Genomic DNA, 17,459 nt, shown 5'->3' on the forward strand with positions numbered 1-17,459 from the left:
TTGGCTTGCAGAAGTCCCCAGGTTCAATATCCAATGGCATTTCCAGGCAGGGAACCCTGGACAGCTGCTGCTGCCAGTCAGTGTTGACAGCACTGAGTTAGATGAAGCAATGGTCCAACTCAGTAGAAAGCAGCTCCCTGTGTTACTATGGGATGCTTTTTTTCTTTTCTTTTCTTTTCTTTTTTTTTTTTGTAATTGTAAGCTTGGGCTCCATGATCACTCACTGCAGATGGTGACAGCAGTCACAAAATTAAATGACGCCCGCTTCTTGGGAGAAAAGCAATGACAAACCTAGACAGCATCCTAAAAAGCAGAGACATCACCTTGCCAACAAAGGTCCATATAGTAAAAGCTATGGTTATCCCAGTAGCGATGTATGGAAGTGAGAGCTGGACCATATATAAGGCTGATCGCCAAAGAATTGATGCTTTTGAATTATGGTGCTGGAGGAGACTCTTGAGAGTCCCATGGACTGCAAGAAGATCAAACCTCTCCATTCTGAAGGAAATCAGCCCTGAGTGCTCACTGGAAGGACAGATCGTGAAGCTGAGGCTCCAATACTTTGGCCACCTCACGAGAAGAGAAGACTCCCTGGAAAAGACCTTCATGTTGGGAAAGATGGAGGGCACAAGGAGAAGGGGACGACAGAGGATGAGATGGTTGGACAGTGTTCTCAAGGCTATCAGCATGAGTTTGACCAAACTGCGGGAGGCAGTGAAAGACAGGAGTGCCTGGCGTGCTCTGGTCCATGGAGTCACGAAGAGTCGGACATGACTAAACGACTAAACAACAGAACTTTTAGAAGACATCTGAAGGCAGCCTTGTGTCGGGAGATCTTTAATGCTTGGTGTTCTTAATGCCAGACTGTTCTTATGTTCTTGTGGAACCTCCATATCCAGAGGCAGTCTATCTCGATCCCTAGGTCCTATTTGGCTAAAGTAAGAAATGGATGCTGGGCTAGATGGACCATTGGTCCAATGCAGCAGCTCTCTTATTTGGGTTCTTAGGTTCTCTTGCAGGCCGGAGGTAGGGGCTCATTTGGAGCTTTGGGGCCAACCTCCTCAGGTGGAAGTTATCACCTAGGAGATGGGTATCAAACGGGTAGCAGAAAAACCGGCCTCCCTGCATTGCTGCGGGTGAGTAACTGTACCAACCAGCACACTTAATCCTCTCCTAATCTCCTCCTCCAGGAGGCTGGCAGAGGGAGACTTCTTCTATCTCACCTCTCCCTGACCTCCTCCTCCCGAGGTGCCAGGTGAGAAGCAGGAAGGAGCTGGGAGCTGGCAGGAGCCTGGCGCTAGGTGTGCAATGGGCAGGCAGCCTTAGCCCTCCTTGCACAGGGCAACAGGGAATGCCCCTGGCACATCTGGGATTGCTTCCAGGATGGGCTGAGCCAACACAAGAATTGCCTGCTGAATCAGGCCAATGGCCCATCTAGTCCAGCAACCAGGTGCTCATTAAGGGAGACCTGCAAGCAGGATTTGAGCACAGGAGCCCTCTCCCCTCCTGTTTCCAGCAACTGGAATTCAGAACCTGCTGACGGTGGAGGCGCAGCAGAGCCGCCATGGCTAGTAGCCCTCCAGAGCCTCCTCCGCAAATTTGTCTAATCCTCTTTTAAAGCTGTCCAAGTCGGTGGCCATCACTGTCTCCTGTGGGAGTGAGTTCCATAGTTTAACCATTATTATTTTATTATTAAAATTGGTATGCCGCCCTGTACCCTCAGGCCTCAGGGCGGTTGCAACATGAAATCACAATATAAAAACACAAAATGAATAATAATAATAATAATAATAATAATAATACAGTGGACGCTCGGGTTGCAAACGTGATCCGTGCGGGAGGTACGTTCGCAACCCACAGCATTCGCAACCCGCAGCGCCATGTGTGCGCACACGTGGGTCGCGATTCGGCGCTTCTGCACATGCGCAAAGAGCTATTTAGTGCTTCTGCGCATGCGCCAAAACCCAGAAGTAACCTGTTCCGGTACTTCCAGGTTTGGTGTGGTGCGCAACCCAAAAACACAACCTAAAGCGTCTGTAACTTGAGGTATGACTGTAATAATAATAAAAATAAACAACCCAATAGACTCCCTTCCCCAACACATTTTAAAAGGGCATTGGATGACTATTATTTCTATTATTACTACTGAGATGCATGAAGAAGGGCTTTCTTTTGTTCGTCCTGAATTGTTCAACATTCAACTTCATGTGTTGTCCACAAGTTCTAGTGCTATGAGAGAGGGAGAAAAGCTTTCCTCCATCTGCCTTCTCCATGCTAAGCATCATTTAATAAATGTCTATCATGACACCTCTTACCTAGTCCCAAACGCTACCTTTCTTCATAGGGAAGCCACTCCATCCCCAATTTTTGTTGCCCTTTTCAGAACCTTTTCCAACTGGGGCAGGGCGGGTGTCTCTTTGCAGTCTCACCTGAGCTGGCCCCTGCTCAGGTGAGACTTCTCAGCATCATCACCAAGCACTTACATTTGTGGGAAGCAGACCAAGAGCTCTGGGTCATTTGCTAGGTCCAGAGACCACCTAGGCAGACCCACACACCCTGCAGTTTGGAAGAATCTCCCCGGAAGCCAAAGGGGACCAGCCAGAAAGCAGAGCCACAGCCCAGTGGTAGAAAGTCTGCCTTGCGAGAAGAAGGTTCCCAGTTCAATTCCTGCCAGGATCTGACCCAGAAACTGCAACAAATCCAGAATGCGCCAGCTAGACTGGTGACTGGGAGCAGCAGCCAAGACCATATAACATTGGCTCCCAGTACGTTTCCGGGCACAATTCAAAGTGTTGGTGCTGACCTTTCAAGCCCTAAACGGCCTCGGTCCAGTATACCTGAAGGAGCGTCTCCACCCCCATCGTTCTGCCCGGACGCTGAGGTCCAGTGCCGAGGGCCTTCTGGCGGTTCCCTCATTGCGAGAAGCAAAGCTACAGGGAACCAGGCAGAGGGCCTTCTCGGTAGTGGCACCTGCCCTGTGGAATGCCCTCCCACCAGATGTCAAAGAAATAAACAACTGTCTGACTTTTAGAAGACATCTAAAGGCAGCCCTGTTGAGGGAAGCTTTTAATATTTGATGAATTATTGTATTTTAATATTTTGCTGAGAGCTGCCCAGAGTGGCTGGGGAAACCCAGCCAGATGGGCAGGGTATAAATAACAAATTATTATTATTATTATTATTATTATTATTATTATTATCATCATCATCATCATCATCATCATCATCATCATCATCACCATCTCCCGGCAGGGATGGGAACAATTCTTGCCTGAGATCCTGGAAAGCTTCTGCCAGTCAGTGTAGACAGTACTGAGCTAGATGGGCCAATGGTCTGACTAAGTATCAGGCAGCTTCCTATGTTCTAAGGGCAGGCAAGCAGGCAGGCAGGCAGGCAAGAGAGCCCAAGAGGGGTGAGTGGCAGGTGTACAGGTATCCAGGCAGGTTGTCCTTGGGTGAGGAGGGAGGCATTGTGTGAGTGTGCTGGACTGAGAAGGGCAACAATGGACCAGCCGGCAGAGACATCCGCCACTGGTTCTTGGAGTGCTGCCAGAGCCCAGATCCAGCAGAGAGATTCTGCTAGGCTGAGGCCAGTTCAGCCAGGCAGACATGTCCCCCATTTTCTCCAGCTAGCAGCGAGATGGAAACCGCAACTGCTCCACACAGCCATTTCTGCTGAACCATTGTGCTGGGCCTGGGCCTTCTCGGCAGTAGCTCCCTCCCTGTGGAACGCCCTCCCATCAGATGTCAAGGAGAACAAGAACTACAGTATGCAACTTTTAGAAGGCATCTGAAGGCAGTCCTGTATCAGGAAGTTTTTAATGTTTGTTGTTCTATTGTGTTTTTATATGTTCTGGAAGCTGCCCAGGTGGCTGGGGCAACCTAACCAGATTTGGTGGGTTGTATAAATAATAAAATTATTATTATTATTATTATTATTACTACTACTACTACTACTACTACTACTACTACTACTAATACTACTATTATCTGTTCTCAAGGGCCCAGCCTTTGCTCATGTGTGTGCACCACCCCTTGAAGGTGTGGAATAAAAAAGCAAGGGCTTTTAGGCATGTGCAAAGTGCTTTAGCAAAGCCACAACCATATCCTGCGAGCGGACAGTTCTCCCAAGGAAGAGGTGTGTGGAGTGGAGTCACACATGAATCTGGGCTTTTAAACTTGTACAAGAAATGGTCTGGAGTTCAGGGTGGTGAGCAGTCTGGCTTGGCTGGCGGGCCGGCGACAGCAAATTGTTTAAGGAGTGGGGGGAAGCAGAGGCTTCAAGGGGGCCAGTCCAAACTTGGTGGAAGGGCAGGAAAATGGGAAATCCAATTCAGTGTAAGGAAGCAAGGCAGCACCAAGGCAGAAGAGGGATGTAATTTCGCACACCTGCTCATGGGGACAGAACTGGCAGTCACTGCCAGCGATGAGACCTTGGGAGCAGAAAATCCCACGCCAAGGAATGCTTTAGAAGAGGGACTGTAAAACGAAACCGCCAATGGCATTGTGCAAACTGGTGTTGTGACCACCCTTGAAATATTGCGTACTGCTATGGTTGGCCTGAGCACATCTAGGGAAAGGGCTTTTTGCACCCAGAAGGAGACCCCCATGACCCCTCTGGGAAGGCTGGGTTCTGAAGATCAGCAATCGTGGCAGCCACAGCTGCGTCCCTGTGGCAGGTAAGCGGAGCCCCTTGTTGCCAGCCCAGCCCAGCAGGAGCCACCCCCCAAGGCCCCTGGTCCTCTTTGGACCTCCCTAGGCTCACAATGCCCAAACACAGCCTGTCTTGTTCTGTTCTGTACCAAGAAACTCACACAAGGAAACTCGCAGAGGGAGGGGGGGGAATCAGCAGAGTGGCATTGTGAGGCCGCTGTGTTCCTTCAAGATCTCCTTCCGTGGCTTTTCATGCAGCGGCGGCAGCCAAGACTATCCCAAGGAAGCCTCTCCAGTCTCTGGCACTCTGTGTGTGTCCCCACCCACCCACCCACTACTACTCCCCCCCCCCAAAAAAAATATCTCTGAGCAGCAAGATATTCCAGGAACTTACCTAGGGTTCGGTTTCCTTGGAATGAAGAACAGTGGAGAGGTTTGCGTCTTTAGGATGGAAGGATTTAATCAAAGGGACTGGTTGGGCAAGCTTGCTTTCAGACCTTCAACCCTCACAGATGCAGGAACCCAATAATAATAATAATAATAATAATAATAATAATAATAATAATAATTATTATTATTATTATTATTATTATTATTATTATTATTATTATTTATACCCTGTCCATCTGTCTGGGTTTCCCCAGCCACTCTCTGGGCGGCTTCCAACAGAATATTAAAATACAATAATCTATTAAACATTAAAAGCTTTCCTAAACGAGGCTGCCTGGGAAGGGACTCAGGGCATCATCCAGACTGACCCGTCTCAAAAAAACTCCCAAAAAATCATTAAATCACCTGTGGGTTGAAAAGCATCTTTGGTTTGTGGCTGAAGCAGCTGCTAAGGAGGTGGGTGGGGTGGGAGGAAGAGAGGAACAGACCTGGCTATGTCCCCATCCGAATCAGCTGGAAGTCCCCCACTCATCCCCCTGTGCTTGGGTGGGAGAGAGCCTTGGTGGCAGCAGCGATTCAGCCAAAGGCTGGACTCTCTTCCCACCCGTATGATTCTGTAGAATTGGTCCCGCACTTGAACAGGATGTCTCCCCAGGGGGTTTTGAATCACACAAGATGTCAGGAAGGGGGCCTTTTGCGTAACTGTTTAGAAAGGGCCTTGAGGGTCCCAGTTAAACTGCGGAACTCCCTGCCACAGGAGGCAGTGAAGGCCACCAATTTGGATGCCTTAAAAAAGAGAGGATTAGGAAAATTTGAGGAGAGGGCTATTGATGGCTACTAGCCACAGTGGCTGTGCTCTGCCTCCACAGTCGGGGGCAGAAAGGCTTCTGAATACCAGTTGCTGTGGAAGCCACAGGAGGGGAGAGGGCTGCTTGCTGGCTTCCCATCTGGTTGGCTACAGGATGCTGGACCAGATGGGTTTTATATTCCTGATTCAGCAGGCTCCCCTTGGGTTCTTAGTCCCCACCTGATAGAGATGAGTGGCTGTGGAGTTTCCCCAACCCCAAAGCAGACTTGAGGCTCACTAGGAAGCCCCACTTGGGGATGCTGCCCCAGGGGATGCAGGGAGCGTGGTCAGCCCTCGCCACAATTGGCTGGCTGAACAAGAGCCATTGTTACATGCCCAGAGAGGGTGGGGTGATGGGTTGCACAGCTCCCTCTGCTCCCCTGGGGATGGTCCAGGCACCCCAACTGGCCAGAGCCAATGTTTTTCTCTCGGCCTCCAGAGACAGACGCCCACGGCCACCACAGCAGCACCAGAGCTGACAAGCCCCTCCAGATCAGGACGTGGTGAAGGCAATCCCCTTGCCCCGCCAAGCCCCCAGAGCTGTGGGGGGCAGAAGCAGGGCCCCTAGGCAGAGCCCTCCCTGTTTCTATACTGCTCTTAAAGGTACGGGATCCCCCACAGGGGTCTCAACCTGACATCCTTCCACCTTTCACCTTTGCACCCCCTGCCCCCGCACAAGCCCACAGCAATCTTCTTCCCTGCCATAATATGAATGAATTGCTCGTCCGCAGGAGACTGTGTCCTTCATCCTGTGTTGCAGGGGTTGGACATAATAATAATAATAATAATAATAATAATAATAATAATTTATTTAAACCCCACCCATCTGGCTGGGTTTCCCCATTCACTCTGGGATGCTCCCAACAGAACATTAGTAAAAAGTAAAGGGACCCCTGACCATTAGGTCCAGTTGTGGCCGACTCTGGGGTTGCAGCGCTCATCTCGCTTTATTGGCCGAGGGAGCCGGCGTACAGCTTCTGGGTCATGTGGCCAGCATGACTAAGCCGCTTCTGGCGAACCAGAGCAGCGCACGGAAACACCGTTTACCTTCCTGCTGGAGCGGTACCTATTTATCTACTTGCACTTGACGTGCTTTCGAACTGCTAGGTTGGCAGGAGCAGGGACCGAGTAATAGGAGCTCACCCCATCGCGGGGATTCGAACCGCCGACCTTCTGATCAGCAAGTCCTAGGCTTTGTGGTTTAACCCACAAAGCATCAAACATTAAAAACTTCCCTAAATGTCCCTAGATGACCCTTGGGGTCCCTTCTGACTCTACAGTTCTATGGTTCCATTGTGGTGGTGATGAGGAGGAGGAGAAGGAGGATGCCCTTTGTGAGAATGGTACTTTCCAGTTCAGCACTGGACAGGTCCTCTGCCCGCAAGGAGCTTACAATCTAAAACTTCAAATTTTGTGGCACAATGGAGCCTGATGGCTTGGCAGGCAGAAACCCCCTGGCTGAATTCCCAATGGCATCTCTAGTTAAAAGCAGCTCAGGTAGCAGGTATGGGGTGTGGGGAAGCTCCCTTCTTCGAAGACCCCCAGTCCCAGACCAGGTGCTTCTCAGCGGCTCTGAGTGTGAGCCTGAGACCCCCACCCCACGGACAGGTTTTCATGGACCATGATGAATTAGGCAAAAGGAGCTAAGGGAAGGGTCATAGCTCAGTGGCAGAATAGCTGCTTTGCATGCATAAGGTCCCAGGTTCAGTCCCCTCCAGCGGCACCTGCAGGTAGAGCTGGGAGAGAACCGTGGCTGAAACCTTGGAGAGCCGCTGCCGGTCAGTGTAGGCAATATCGACGTAGATTGACCCACTTGTCTCACGCAGTATAGGGCAGCAAGCTTCATGTGCTCTTCTGCTGCCCTCTGGTGGCCGCCTCGGGTACACCGGTCCGGCCTCTCCTAGATCGCGCCCTGCTCCGAGAAGCGCCGTCGGGGCTCCGCTCTCGGCGAAAAGGGGCAGCCCCGCCGGCGTGGGGCAGGAGAGATGGATGCCCTAAGGAGCACCACCCAGGGGTGCTGCTGCTGGCTGGTCAGCTGGCTGGCCGGTCGGCTTTCTCTATGGCCCGGCTGTTGACGTTGCACCCAGCGACTAACTTTCGTTTCCACCCAGGACAGATTTTGCAGAAATGAAAGTGAAAGAGGGCGCTGGGCAGAGACGGGAGATGGAGGTGGAGACACGCGTCTGCGAGAACTGGTAGGGGATGCAGCCCTGTCTATCATTCAATACCTGTCTGTCTGTCGAATCTCCCTCCCTGCAAACAGGCTGGCTGGGCTACAGTGGGAACCGCCCTCTCCATAAATGGGACTGGGGCGCAATCCAGGAGGGTCTCCGCCCCGCGTTAAGAAGAAACGTAGAGGGCCCGGTTGTTTTGCATGAAGGGGGCCTCTCGGATTTTGTGGCTCATGGAGAAAATAATATCTGTCGTTTAACATAAAAGGAATTGGATCAATATAATTGTTGGGTGAACTCCAGTTGTGTTGCTTGAAACCTTCCAATATTAATTCATGACGTTTGGTTTTGGTACGGAAACTTGTTCTCGTCTGTTTTCTTCTACAGTAGGTATCCCTTTCTGCTTGTTTTGTTTGGCATTTGTTACTATCCTTCGTTCTGCTACAAATATATGGAAATTAATTTGTATAGAATTACAGCAACAGCCAGATGCAACGTTTAGAGTTCCCTTCCCTTCTCGGTTTGGGGTCAGCCCCTGCCGTGGGCAGTGACCCTCTTGGCGAAGTCCCAGCCTCTCACAGTTCTGTTGAGGACTTCCCAGGCAGAACTGAGTCCTTTGCCTTGGTGAAAGGACCAAGCTTATTTATTTGCTTAGAGCTATTAAGGAAAAATCACACACACACACACACACACACACACACACCCGTTCCTGGTTTTAACAGAGCATTTGCAGCAGAGTGGCTTACATACAAAACAGTCCCTGCCCCTGTAGGCTTGCAGTCTAAGAAGACATAGTACACAAGGAAAAAGGGACAAGGAGGGAGGAGGAAAAACAAAACCCAACTCAGGCACCAATTCTTATATGGTTGTTCTTATGAAGACCAGGTGGCACAGTTCAAGGGTGGTGGGAGCTGGGCTTCCAGCAGTGCTGACTTGCCCCTTGTGGCCCGTGGGCTCTTCTTCTCTCACCCAGCAAGCGGGACGTGGTGGCTGCCAACTTCTCCCTCCATGAGGCCCATTGCTTGCGCTTCCTGACCATCTGCCCCAAGTGTGAGGAGCCGGTGGTGCTGAAGGACATGGCGGAACACCTCGCTACAGCCCACGAACAGGTAGGGCGTGGGGGATGAAGGCCCATAGAATAATAGAACTGAAGAGTTGGAAGGGATCCCCAGGGGGTTATCTAGTTGAACCCCCTGCGATGCAGGAATCACAACTGCCCAGGCAGTGGGTGCTCAAGTTGCAGGGCAGAGGAGCCTGCGAGGTGGGCTGGGGATCAGGGTTCACATCAGAGGAATCATGGTGGACAAACACTATCTTCCCCAGCCCTGGGTGCTTTTGTAAGGCCCTATGACCTGGCAAAGACAGAGAGTGAAAGCCAAGGGGCCTGGCCAGATTATGCCCCACAGCCTTTTGCCCCAGTACCTGGAAGGGAGCTGACTTGTGGGGAAGAAAAATCAAGCCTTTGCATTGTGGTTAGGGTAGAAGTCTACTCGACTGTTTATTAAGGACAAGCAATTGCGTCCCCACCAGCCAGAACTAATTCTGATCTGATCTGATCTGATCTGATATGGGGTGTTCTGTCTACGATACGGGATTCGTAAAGTTGTCATAACCTGGTTAAGGAGACATAGCAAGAAAAACAGCATTTCTGGTCAAAACCAACCCACCTGACATGTCCTGGGGTTTTGAGTGTAAAAATGGTATCGGGGGGGGGGGGGATTTTGTCAGAGAAAACCCGGATGTATGGCAACGCGATGGAAAAGGCAGTGGAACCAGCTCAAAAAGCTTAAAATTACTTCATGAAATATGGCAACCCTGTCCTCTCTCCTTTTCCCACTGTGAGGGAGATATGGCCTTAAGACAGGCTCAGGCAGAAGTCCTTGCAGAATCTGGACCCAAACATTCTGCTTCCATATTTACCTTTCTCTGCCATCGCCCTCTTGCCCTTGACATCTTTAGAGCCTTGTAGATGCCCCTCAGAGCAGCCCCTCAAGCCTTGGGTTAGAACAAGGGGCTCTCAAAGCCGGTCTCTGGGGGTGGGGTGGGGGAGGCCCTTGTGGGTCTGTGGTAGAGCATCTTTCTGCAAGCAGAAAGTCCCTCCGCTGCTGCTGTATCATCACCAAGTGGGATAGTCGGTGCTCCAGAAGAGGGGCTGATCAGGCACCTTCCTCTGTTCCTTGGGGTTCAGTGGGGGGTGGTTTCACTCCTGCTACCTTGGGGCCTTCTTGTGGCACTGCCAATGCCCTTCCTCACCTCCTCCTCCTCCTCTTCCCACTTCCAGGTCAGATGCAAGCGCTGCCACCAGGCAATGCAGCAATTCTTACTGGAGCACCACGAGGTAAGGAGGGGGTGAACTGGCCTTCCCAGGAGGATGCGGGGGCATTTGCTGAGAGCAGGGGGTCAGCAACCTTTTTTAGCCCTGGGCCGGTCCACCGTCTCTCAGTCCTTGTGGGGGGCCGGACTATATTTTGAAAAAAATAATAATGAACGAATTCCTATGCCCCACAAATAACCCAGAGATGCATTTTAAATAAAAGGACACATTCTACTCATGTAAAAACACGCTGATTCCCACACCATCCGCAGGCCAGATTGAGAAGGCAATTGGGCCGCATCTGGCCCCTGGGCCTTAGGTTGCCTACCCCTGGCTGAGAGAGTCAGGACCCTGCTTCCGTTCTGACCCTGGGATAACAGCAGCCCTCGGGCTCAGTTTGGTTGGAGGGGCCTGAACAGCAACACCCCCTCCCCTCCTGGCCCACCCCAGATCCCTGGACGTGGCTGCTTTTCACCCTGACAGAGACAAAGAGTTTGGGGCTGGGGTGGTCTCTGGGGGTGCCAGACAGGGAGCAACCAACACTGGCTCTCTGAAGAGCTGGCATGGTGGAAGTTGTGCTCCCAAGGTTGTGTCTGCTCATTCAGACAGTGTGGTGTAGTGGGGCTAGGACCTGGGAGAGACCAGGGTTCAAAACCTTCCCCCCCCAACTTGGCCATGAAGGCTCACTGGGTGTGTGTGTGGCCTTGGGGAGCCAGTCACTCCCTCACAGGGTTGCTGTGGGGATTAAATGATGACTAGCACCTTAGAGGGTACCAATCCCCACTCGGCCATGTGAAGCTCCGTGAGCCGGTCACTCCCTCTCAGCCTAGCCTACCTCACAGGGTGGTTGTGGGGATTAAATGAGCGGGGGGGGGGAGAACCATGTGACTACCTAGAGCATCCCTCCAGCCCCCTTTCCCCAAGACGGACCCCTGTCTCTCCTCCCCCTGCAGGCTGAAGATTGCCCCGAGCGCCTGGCCCAGTGCCACTTCTGTGAGCTGGAGGTGCCCTTCCGCCAGCTGCAAAGCCACCTCAAGGCCTGTGGCAGCCGGACCACCCCGTGCTGGGATTGCGGCAAGTACATCATGTACAAAGCCCTGGAAGACCACAGCCGCACCTGCCGGGAAAACAAGGTGCTTACTGGCCCTGGTGAGTTTGCCCAAGTCCTTCTTTTAATGTGGTGAGTGGTGAAACTCTGTGGACTCGGTACAGAGAAAAGAAAGCAGTGTGTCGTTCAACTGTGGAACTCCCTGCCTCAGGAGGCAGTGATGGCCACCAACATGGGTGGCTTTAAAAGAGGACTAGACAAGTTCTCAGAGGAAGAAAGGGCTCTTGAGGGCTTACTAGCCACAAGGGCAACGCTCTGCTTCCACAGTTGGAGGCAGCAATGGATACCAGTCGCTGGAACCCACAGAAGGGCAGAGGGTCGCTGCTGAGCTCAGTTTCCCATAATGGGCAATGGTTGGCCAGTGAGAGAACAGGATGCTGCTCTTGGTGGGCCACGGGTCTGATACCGCAGGGCTCCTCTGCAGCACAGTGGTTTCCCCCCACGGACCCCAATGTTGAAGTGACCCCATCTCACAGAGACAGAGGGCGATGAGTTTTTACTTCAAAGGTAGCGTTTAGATGAGCAAACAGGCAAGCTGTCTAATACAAGGCCTCAATACAAAGTCCCTCACAAGAGGGTGCACTCCTTTAAGTGCAAGAAAAACGGTTTGGTTGTTACTGGAGTCCAAAGTTGCTTGCCTGTCCTTTTAATCTCCTGGCAGAAAATTCTCCCGCCTCTTCCATTCCCCCAGCTGGCTCCCCCAGCAGTTAAGCCTCCTGCTACCTGTCCTTGATAAAAGGCTTCAGTTCACACTTATCTGCTCTGCCTCCCACACACTTCACTTTCTCCTCTCAGACCCGACTCTGTAGTCATGCAAGTGTTTTTTCCCTTTTTAAGGAGGCGGTTAATGAGAGTCACAAGACTCAAGGCAGCGACTCGGGAGCTGGACCTTAATTGCATTCACTGTAATGTGGTTTATTCTCTGTAAGATGCACAATTGCAATACATACACCAACACTTCTTTGGTGTCTATGACAGGCTCTTGCCCTGCCTGTACTTTTCCTTGACTCCTCCAATCTTGCATGGTGTCGATGTCTCCTAAGCCATCTCCCATTCTGGGGGCTCTGAACATGCCCCACATTAACCCCTAGGGAAGGCCAACACACTGCCCTCCAGATAAGGAGGTGGGAAGAGCCTAGGGTGGATCAGGCCCATAGCCCATCCAGTCCAGCATCCTCTTCTCACAGGGGCCAAGCAGATGCCCTCTGGGGGGCACCCGCAAGCAGGATCCAAGCACAAGAGCCCTTTCTCATCCTGTGGCTTCCGGCAACTGGTATTACTCAGATGCATCGCTGCCATGGACCAGGGAGGCAGAGCATAGCCACCATGGCTAGTAGCCACCCATAGGCTTCTCCTCCATGCATTTGTTTAATTCTGTTTCAAAGCCAACCAGGTTGGTGGCCATCACTGCCTCCTCCCTCATCTCCTTCGTCCCAGCAAAGGGTGGTATAGCTGCTGACCCTGGGGAGAACTGAGACTGTGCCTGCATGCAGCCAACCTCTCCTCTGTCCTTTTTATGCCTCTCTTGGTTCTGTGAGACCGGGGGAGCTTTGTCACAGCAGGAGGGGGAGACACCTGTGACTCTTCACCAGCTGGACTCTTCTCTGCCTCTTGGCCTCCCTCCTCTCCTGCTTCAGCTTCTGCCTCTGATTCTGGACTTCTCTCTGCTCACTAAGCCCTGTTATCTCTTCAGCTTCCGACACCTCCTCTTCCCAATCTTCTCTCTCTGGTCCCACCACCCCTCTGTGAGCTCTGAGCCTTCTTCCCTTGGGGGTTCCCCAACTGGTTCCTCCTGTGAAACACAGTCCAGGACCAGTCCAGAATCCGAAGGTTCCGCTAGGGGTCAGTCCGACAGGGCCAAGGCAGGTCACAAGGCAAGGACAGGTACAGGATCTCAGGCAGGATACAGCAATGTTGCTCCTGCAACCTGGGGCAGGGCCTGACAGCCTTTTATCTTTGTTAGGGTAGCGGCCGGTCCTGATCCCCCGGCGACTCACCTCCCTGTTTCGCCCAAAGGCGGGCACTCCTCCTGCAAGTACCCAGGTCTCTCCTTCTCTCAGACCTTAGTCTCTGCAGCTCGGGAGACGTCGGTGGGTTACTAGGCCCAGGGGCTGCCTCAGCCTCCCCTGACCCAACCGGTAGTGGAGCAGCTGTAAGCGATGGCCCAGCTGAAGGCAACGAGGTAATCCCCGCATCTGGAGCCAGGGCAGGCTCAGGCCCCGGACTCGGCCCAGCTGGTGTTTTTGCAGGGGAACCTGTGCAGACTAGAACTCTTCAGGGTCAGGCCCCAGACTTGGTTCAGATGATGCCTGAGGCAAAGGATCCGGTGCAGACTGAGTCTCCTCTGGTTCTGAGTCCGAGTCCCAGGCCGTCACACTTCCCACCATTCCTCTACACCCAACCAATCTAGGACACTGACTTGGTCCGCCTGCCGCCAGTAACCCTTTCTCTCCCTGCCACAGGGCCCAAGGCCAATCTGTGCCAGCAGTGCAACAGCTGGTTCCCCGACGAGAAGTACCTCCAGCACCTGGTAAGCTTCCTGGCTCCATCTCACCACCATGGGGGGCTTTGACTGGGGCCCATGAGAGGAGGCACAGATTCCACCCTCCCACCGGCAAATGGCAGTTGCCAGCTGGCTCTCCAGGACAGGTGGCCGAGTGAAGGGACTGCAGCAGGGTGGCAATTTGTGACACCTGTCAAGTCACTGGAATCTCACCAGCCAAACCCTTGAGCCCAGGGATGGGGAGGTCAATGGGACACATTGGTGGGTGGGGCCAGAGGCAAAAGTGGGCATGGCCAAATGCAAGTGGGTGGAGCAATGGATAGGAAGCTTTGTCTAGTAGTATGCAATCCGGGGGCGCGGGGGGGTGTCAGTGGCTTGTACACCACACAAATGAGCCACACCAACATCACAGTGCAAGGGGCCATTCCTGCCACCCCAAGGCTTTGAGGGCACAGGGTCTGCAGAGACTCCCAGGGGCCGGTTAAAGAGCTCAGGAGGGCCACATTCAGCCTGATATTCCCCAGCCCATTTTGCTTTCTGGGTTGTGACCCCCTCCCCATGACTAAAGATACCCCTCCTTACTAGGGTAAAGTTGGGGGGGGTAACTTGGCTCCTTCCCACCTGAAAGTCACCCAGCTTGGGGTGTGGAGAGGCTGTCTGCACAGCAAAGAGGGCACCCCGACCCACCCCAAGCCTTTTGCCCCCATGTGTGGGACTCCAGCCAGCTTCTTCATTTGGGGAGGGGGGGTCCTGACTCTGCCCAGCTCCAGCCTCCCTGTTTCTCCTCCGCAGAACGAGTGCAGCCCCCTCTCTCAGCTCCTGGGGGCCCTCAGCACCCGATCATCCGCAGAGCCCACCTCCCCTCCGTCCGCCTCAAGCCCCCTGACCCCAGCCACTCCGCCCCCCACCCCGAGCCCTGCGGCCGAGAAGGACGTCCGGCCCAAGATAAAGGAGAAGGAGCTGTCTTCCCTGGGGAGACCCTTGATGAAGCCCTCTCGGCCCAAGAAGTCCTCCAGCCGGCCGGCCTTCACCTCCACCCTGCCCCAGGCCCTGGGGGACGAGGAAGAGGCCGCCACAGCCTATGACCAACTGGCCACCTGCTCCCAGTGCAACATCCTCCTGCCCAGGCCCACCCTGCAGAAGCACGAGGTGAGGAGGGGGAAGGGAAGAGAAAGGCTTTGGCTGGGTGGAAAGGGGGGGCATTTGCAGATTGCAAGCGGAAGGGTAGCTCTCCACCTGAATCCCACCCCCAGGGGCACCGCCAGAGAAAGAGACCTTCCTCCAGGAGGTCTCCCCTTTTGTTGCTCCTTCTTGGGCTTGCAAAAGGCCACCAGCCCTCCCCACCTGAAAGACTCATAGAATTGGAAGGGACCCGGAGGGCCATCTAGTCCAACCCTCTGCAGTGCCCAGCGTGGAGCTCAAACTCTCGACCCTGAATGGGAGTTGGAGCCCAGCAGCGTCCAGAGGGGGCCCCAAGAGGCTCGCCACCCCTGGCCTGAAAGCTTCGACTTTTGTGGGCAGGGGCTGTGCTTCCTTGTCCCCAGGGTGAACAGTGGCGCCACCTGCTGGCTCTTCCTTGACAGCAGGGGGGGGAGTTCCTACAGAAGTTTGGCCGGTCTGGGTCATGTATCTGCCTGTATAAATCTCCCGTTAAGGGGAATAGGGGGTCTAAGCCTGCAGGGGGAGAGACCCTCACCACCGCCTCCTCTCCTCCTTCCAGAAAAAGTGTCGACGTGGGGCTTCTTTGCAGGCCCTCCGAAGGAGCCCCCGGACCCTGCGGAAAGGAGGTATGTATTTATTTTATTCACCGATTGCATTCTGTTGATATCTGGTGCTTAAGGTGGCGTACGTGGATCTCCCTCTCATTTAATGCCCACAACAGCCCAGCAAGGTAGGCTAGGCTGAGAGGCAGGGACTGGCCCAAGGACAACCAGTGAGCTTCATGGTCAAGTGGGGTGAAGATTTGAATGCTGTTCTCTTCCAGACTTCGCCTGACGCTCTTGCTACTCTGCCATGCCTTCTTTCAGGCAGAATCCACCCTGACCCCTCTCCCCTGGTCCAGGGAGGGTGCATGAGCAGCGGAAGAGCCTCTGGTCTCCTCCTCCTGCTGCTGCAACCCTGAGGGGAGGAGGGGACTGAAGGAGTAGAATAGGAATAGAATCACAGAAGAGATGGCCAAGGGTCATCTAGCCCATGAGTAGGCAAACTAAGGCCAGGGGGCCGGATCCGGCCCAACCGCCTTCTAAATCCGGCCCACGGACAGTCCGGGAATCAGCATGTTTTTACATGAGTAGAATGTGGCCTTTTATTTAAAATGCATCTCTGGTTTACTTGTGGGGCCTGACTGGTGTTTTTACATGAGTAGAATGTGTGCTTTTATTTAAAATGCATCTCTGGGTTATTAGTGGGGCATAGGAATTCATTCTCCCCCCCCAAAAAAAAATATAGTCTGGCCCCCCACAAGGTCTGAGGGACAGTGAACTGCCCCCTGCTGAAAAAGTTTGCTGACCCCTGATCTAGCCCAACCCTTCGGCAATGCAGAAATCCCTGACAGATGGCCATCCGACCTCTGTTGAGAAACCTCCAATGTCCGCCACCTTCCACCGCTGAGCAGCCTTTACCCTCAGAAAGCTCCTCTGTACTTTCCTGGGTTTGGGGTTTTTTACACCTAGAGTGTCATCTCCAACCCCTGTTGGTGGACCTCTCCCTGCAGCCACTTAGAAGCTTACAATGTCTCTTGGAGGACAATTGATCGATCCATTTCTCCCTCCAAGCGGGAGATCCAGTGCATGTTGTGCCCCCCCCTCAGGATGCCCTCCCAGGACCACAGGGGATTGCAGACCCCTTTTTGTGTATCTGCTGCCCTTTTCAACCCCCCTCCCCACCCAGCGGGCCCACAAGGCAGCTTCCAGGAACAAGGGGTGGTCCAATCTAGGGAGCCACTTTGGGTCGAGGCAACCTCAGCAAACACACTTCGCTGCTGCGGCAGACAGGAATCAGCCAACACACTTTTGGGGTGTTGTACAACTGTTTGTGACCTGCTTTGCCTTCTAGCCTGGCTATGTATGGCATAGGACATACACACACACTGCCCCACAGCCATTGCTGAAGGCCCCCCCCCGACTCCCCTGAAAAACAAATCCTGCCGTGGAACTGAGCCTCCTTTGCTCATCTTATCTTGCAGAGGAGTCGAAATAGAGAGAGATCCCTCTTGCAGGAAGATCCCTGGGCAGCGGCAATCACATCTCCCACCGTTGGGCCAGCCCAGATTTTGTTGCCTCCCTGCAGGATCAGGTTCGAAGTAAAGCACTTTGCAACGCACAAGCCCCGCTCTGCCTTATTGAGAATAAAAGAGCTACAATTCGCACCCGTGACTGAGTGCAAAGAGCCACTTTGGGATTGACTCTGGCGGAAAAGGAATCGCGGAGACTCACGGGGGTGGGGGGCAGACAAGGGTGTTGTTGAGGTGAGCC

General features: G+C 53.2%; 1 protein-coding gene across 4 annotated transcripts; it reads left to right on the forward strand.

Annotated features, from left to right (window-relative positions):
• The first annotated feature begins 6,277 nt into the window (after positions 1 to 6,277).
• On the forward strand, positions 6,278 to 17,304 carry XAF1 (XIAP associated factor 1). Of its 4 annotated transcripts, none has more exons than XM_083589018.1 (9): positions 6,278 to 6,493; positions 8,007 to 8,085; positions 9,035 to 9,170; positions 10,343 to 10,399; positions 11,329 to 11,524; positions 13,946 to 14,013; positions 14,779 to 15,135; positions 15,707 to 15,773; positions 17,171 to 17,304. In XM_083589018.1, the coding sequence occupies exons 2-9, from the start codon at positions 8,018 to 8,020 to the stop codon at positions 17,182 to 17,184; spliced, it is 963 nt and encodes a 320-aa protein (XP_083445144.1). In that variant the 5' UTR covers positions 6,278 to 6,493; positions 8,007 to 8,017; the 3' UTR covers positions 17,185 to 17,304. The 4 variants fall into 4 exon arrangements, with proteins under 4 accessions (XP_083445144.1, XP_083445142.1, XP_083445145.1 ...); XM_083589016.1 differs by having other exon boundaries at positions 6,287 to 6,493; positions 8,002 to 8,085; XM_083589019.1 differs by having other exon boundaries at positions 6,289 to 6,493; positions 8,002 to 8,085; positions 8,942 to 9,170.
• The last annotated feature ends 155 nt before the right edge of the window (positions 17,305 to 17,459 follow it).

This window comes from Podarcis filfolensis (assembly GCF_964270895.1).
Source record: "Podarcis filfolensis genome assembly, chromosome: 15".
Classification (NCBI taxonomy): Eukaryota; Metazoa; Chordata; class Lepidosauria; order Squamata; family Lacertidae; genus Podarcis; species Podarcis filfolensis.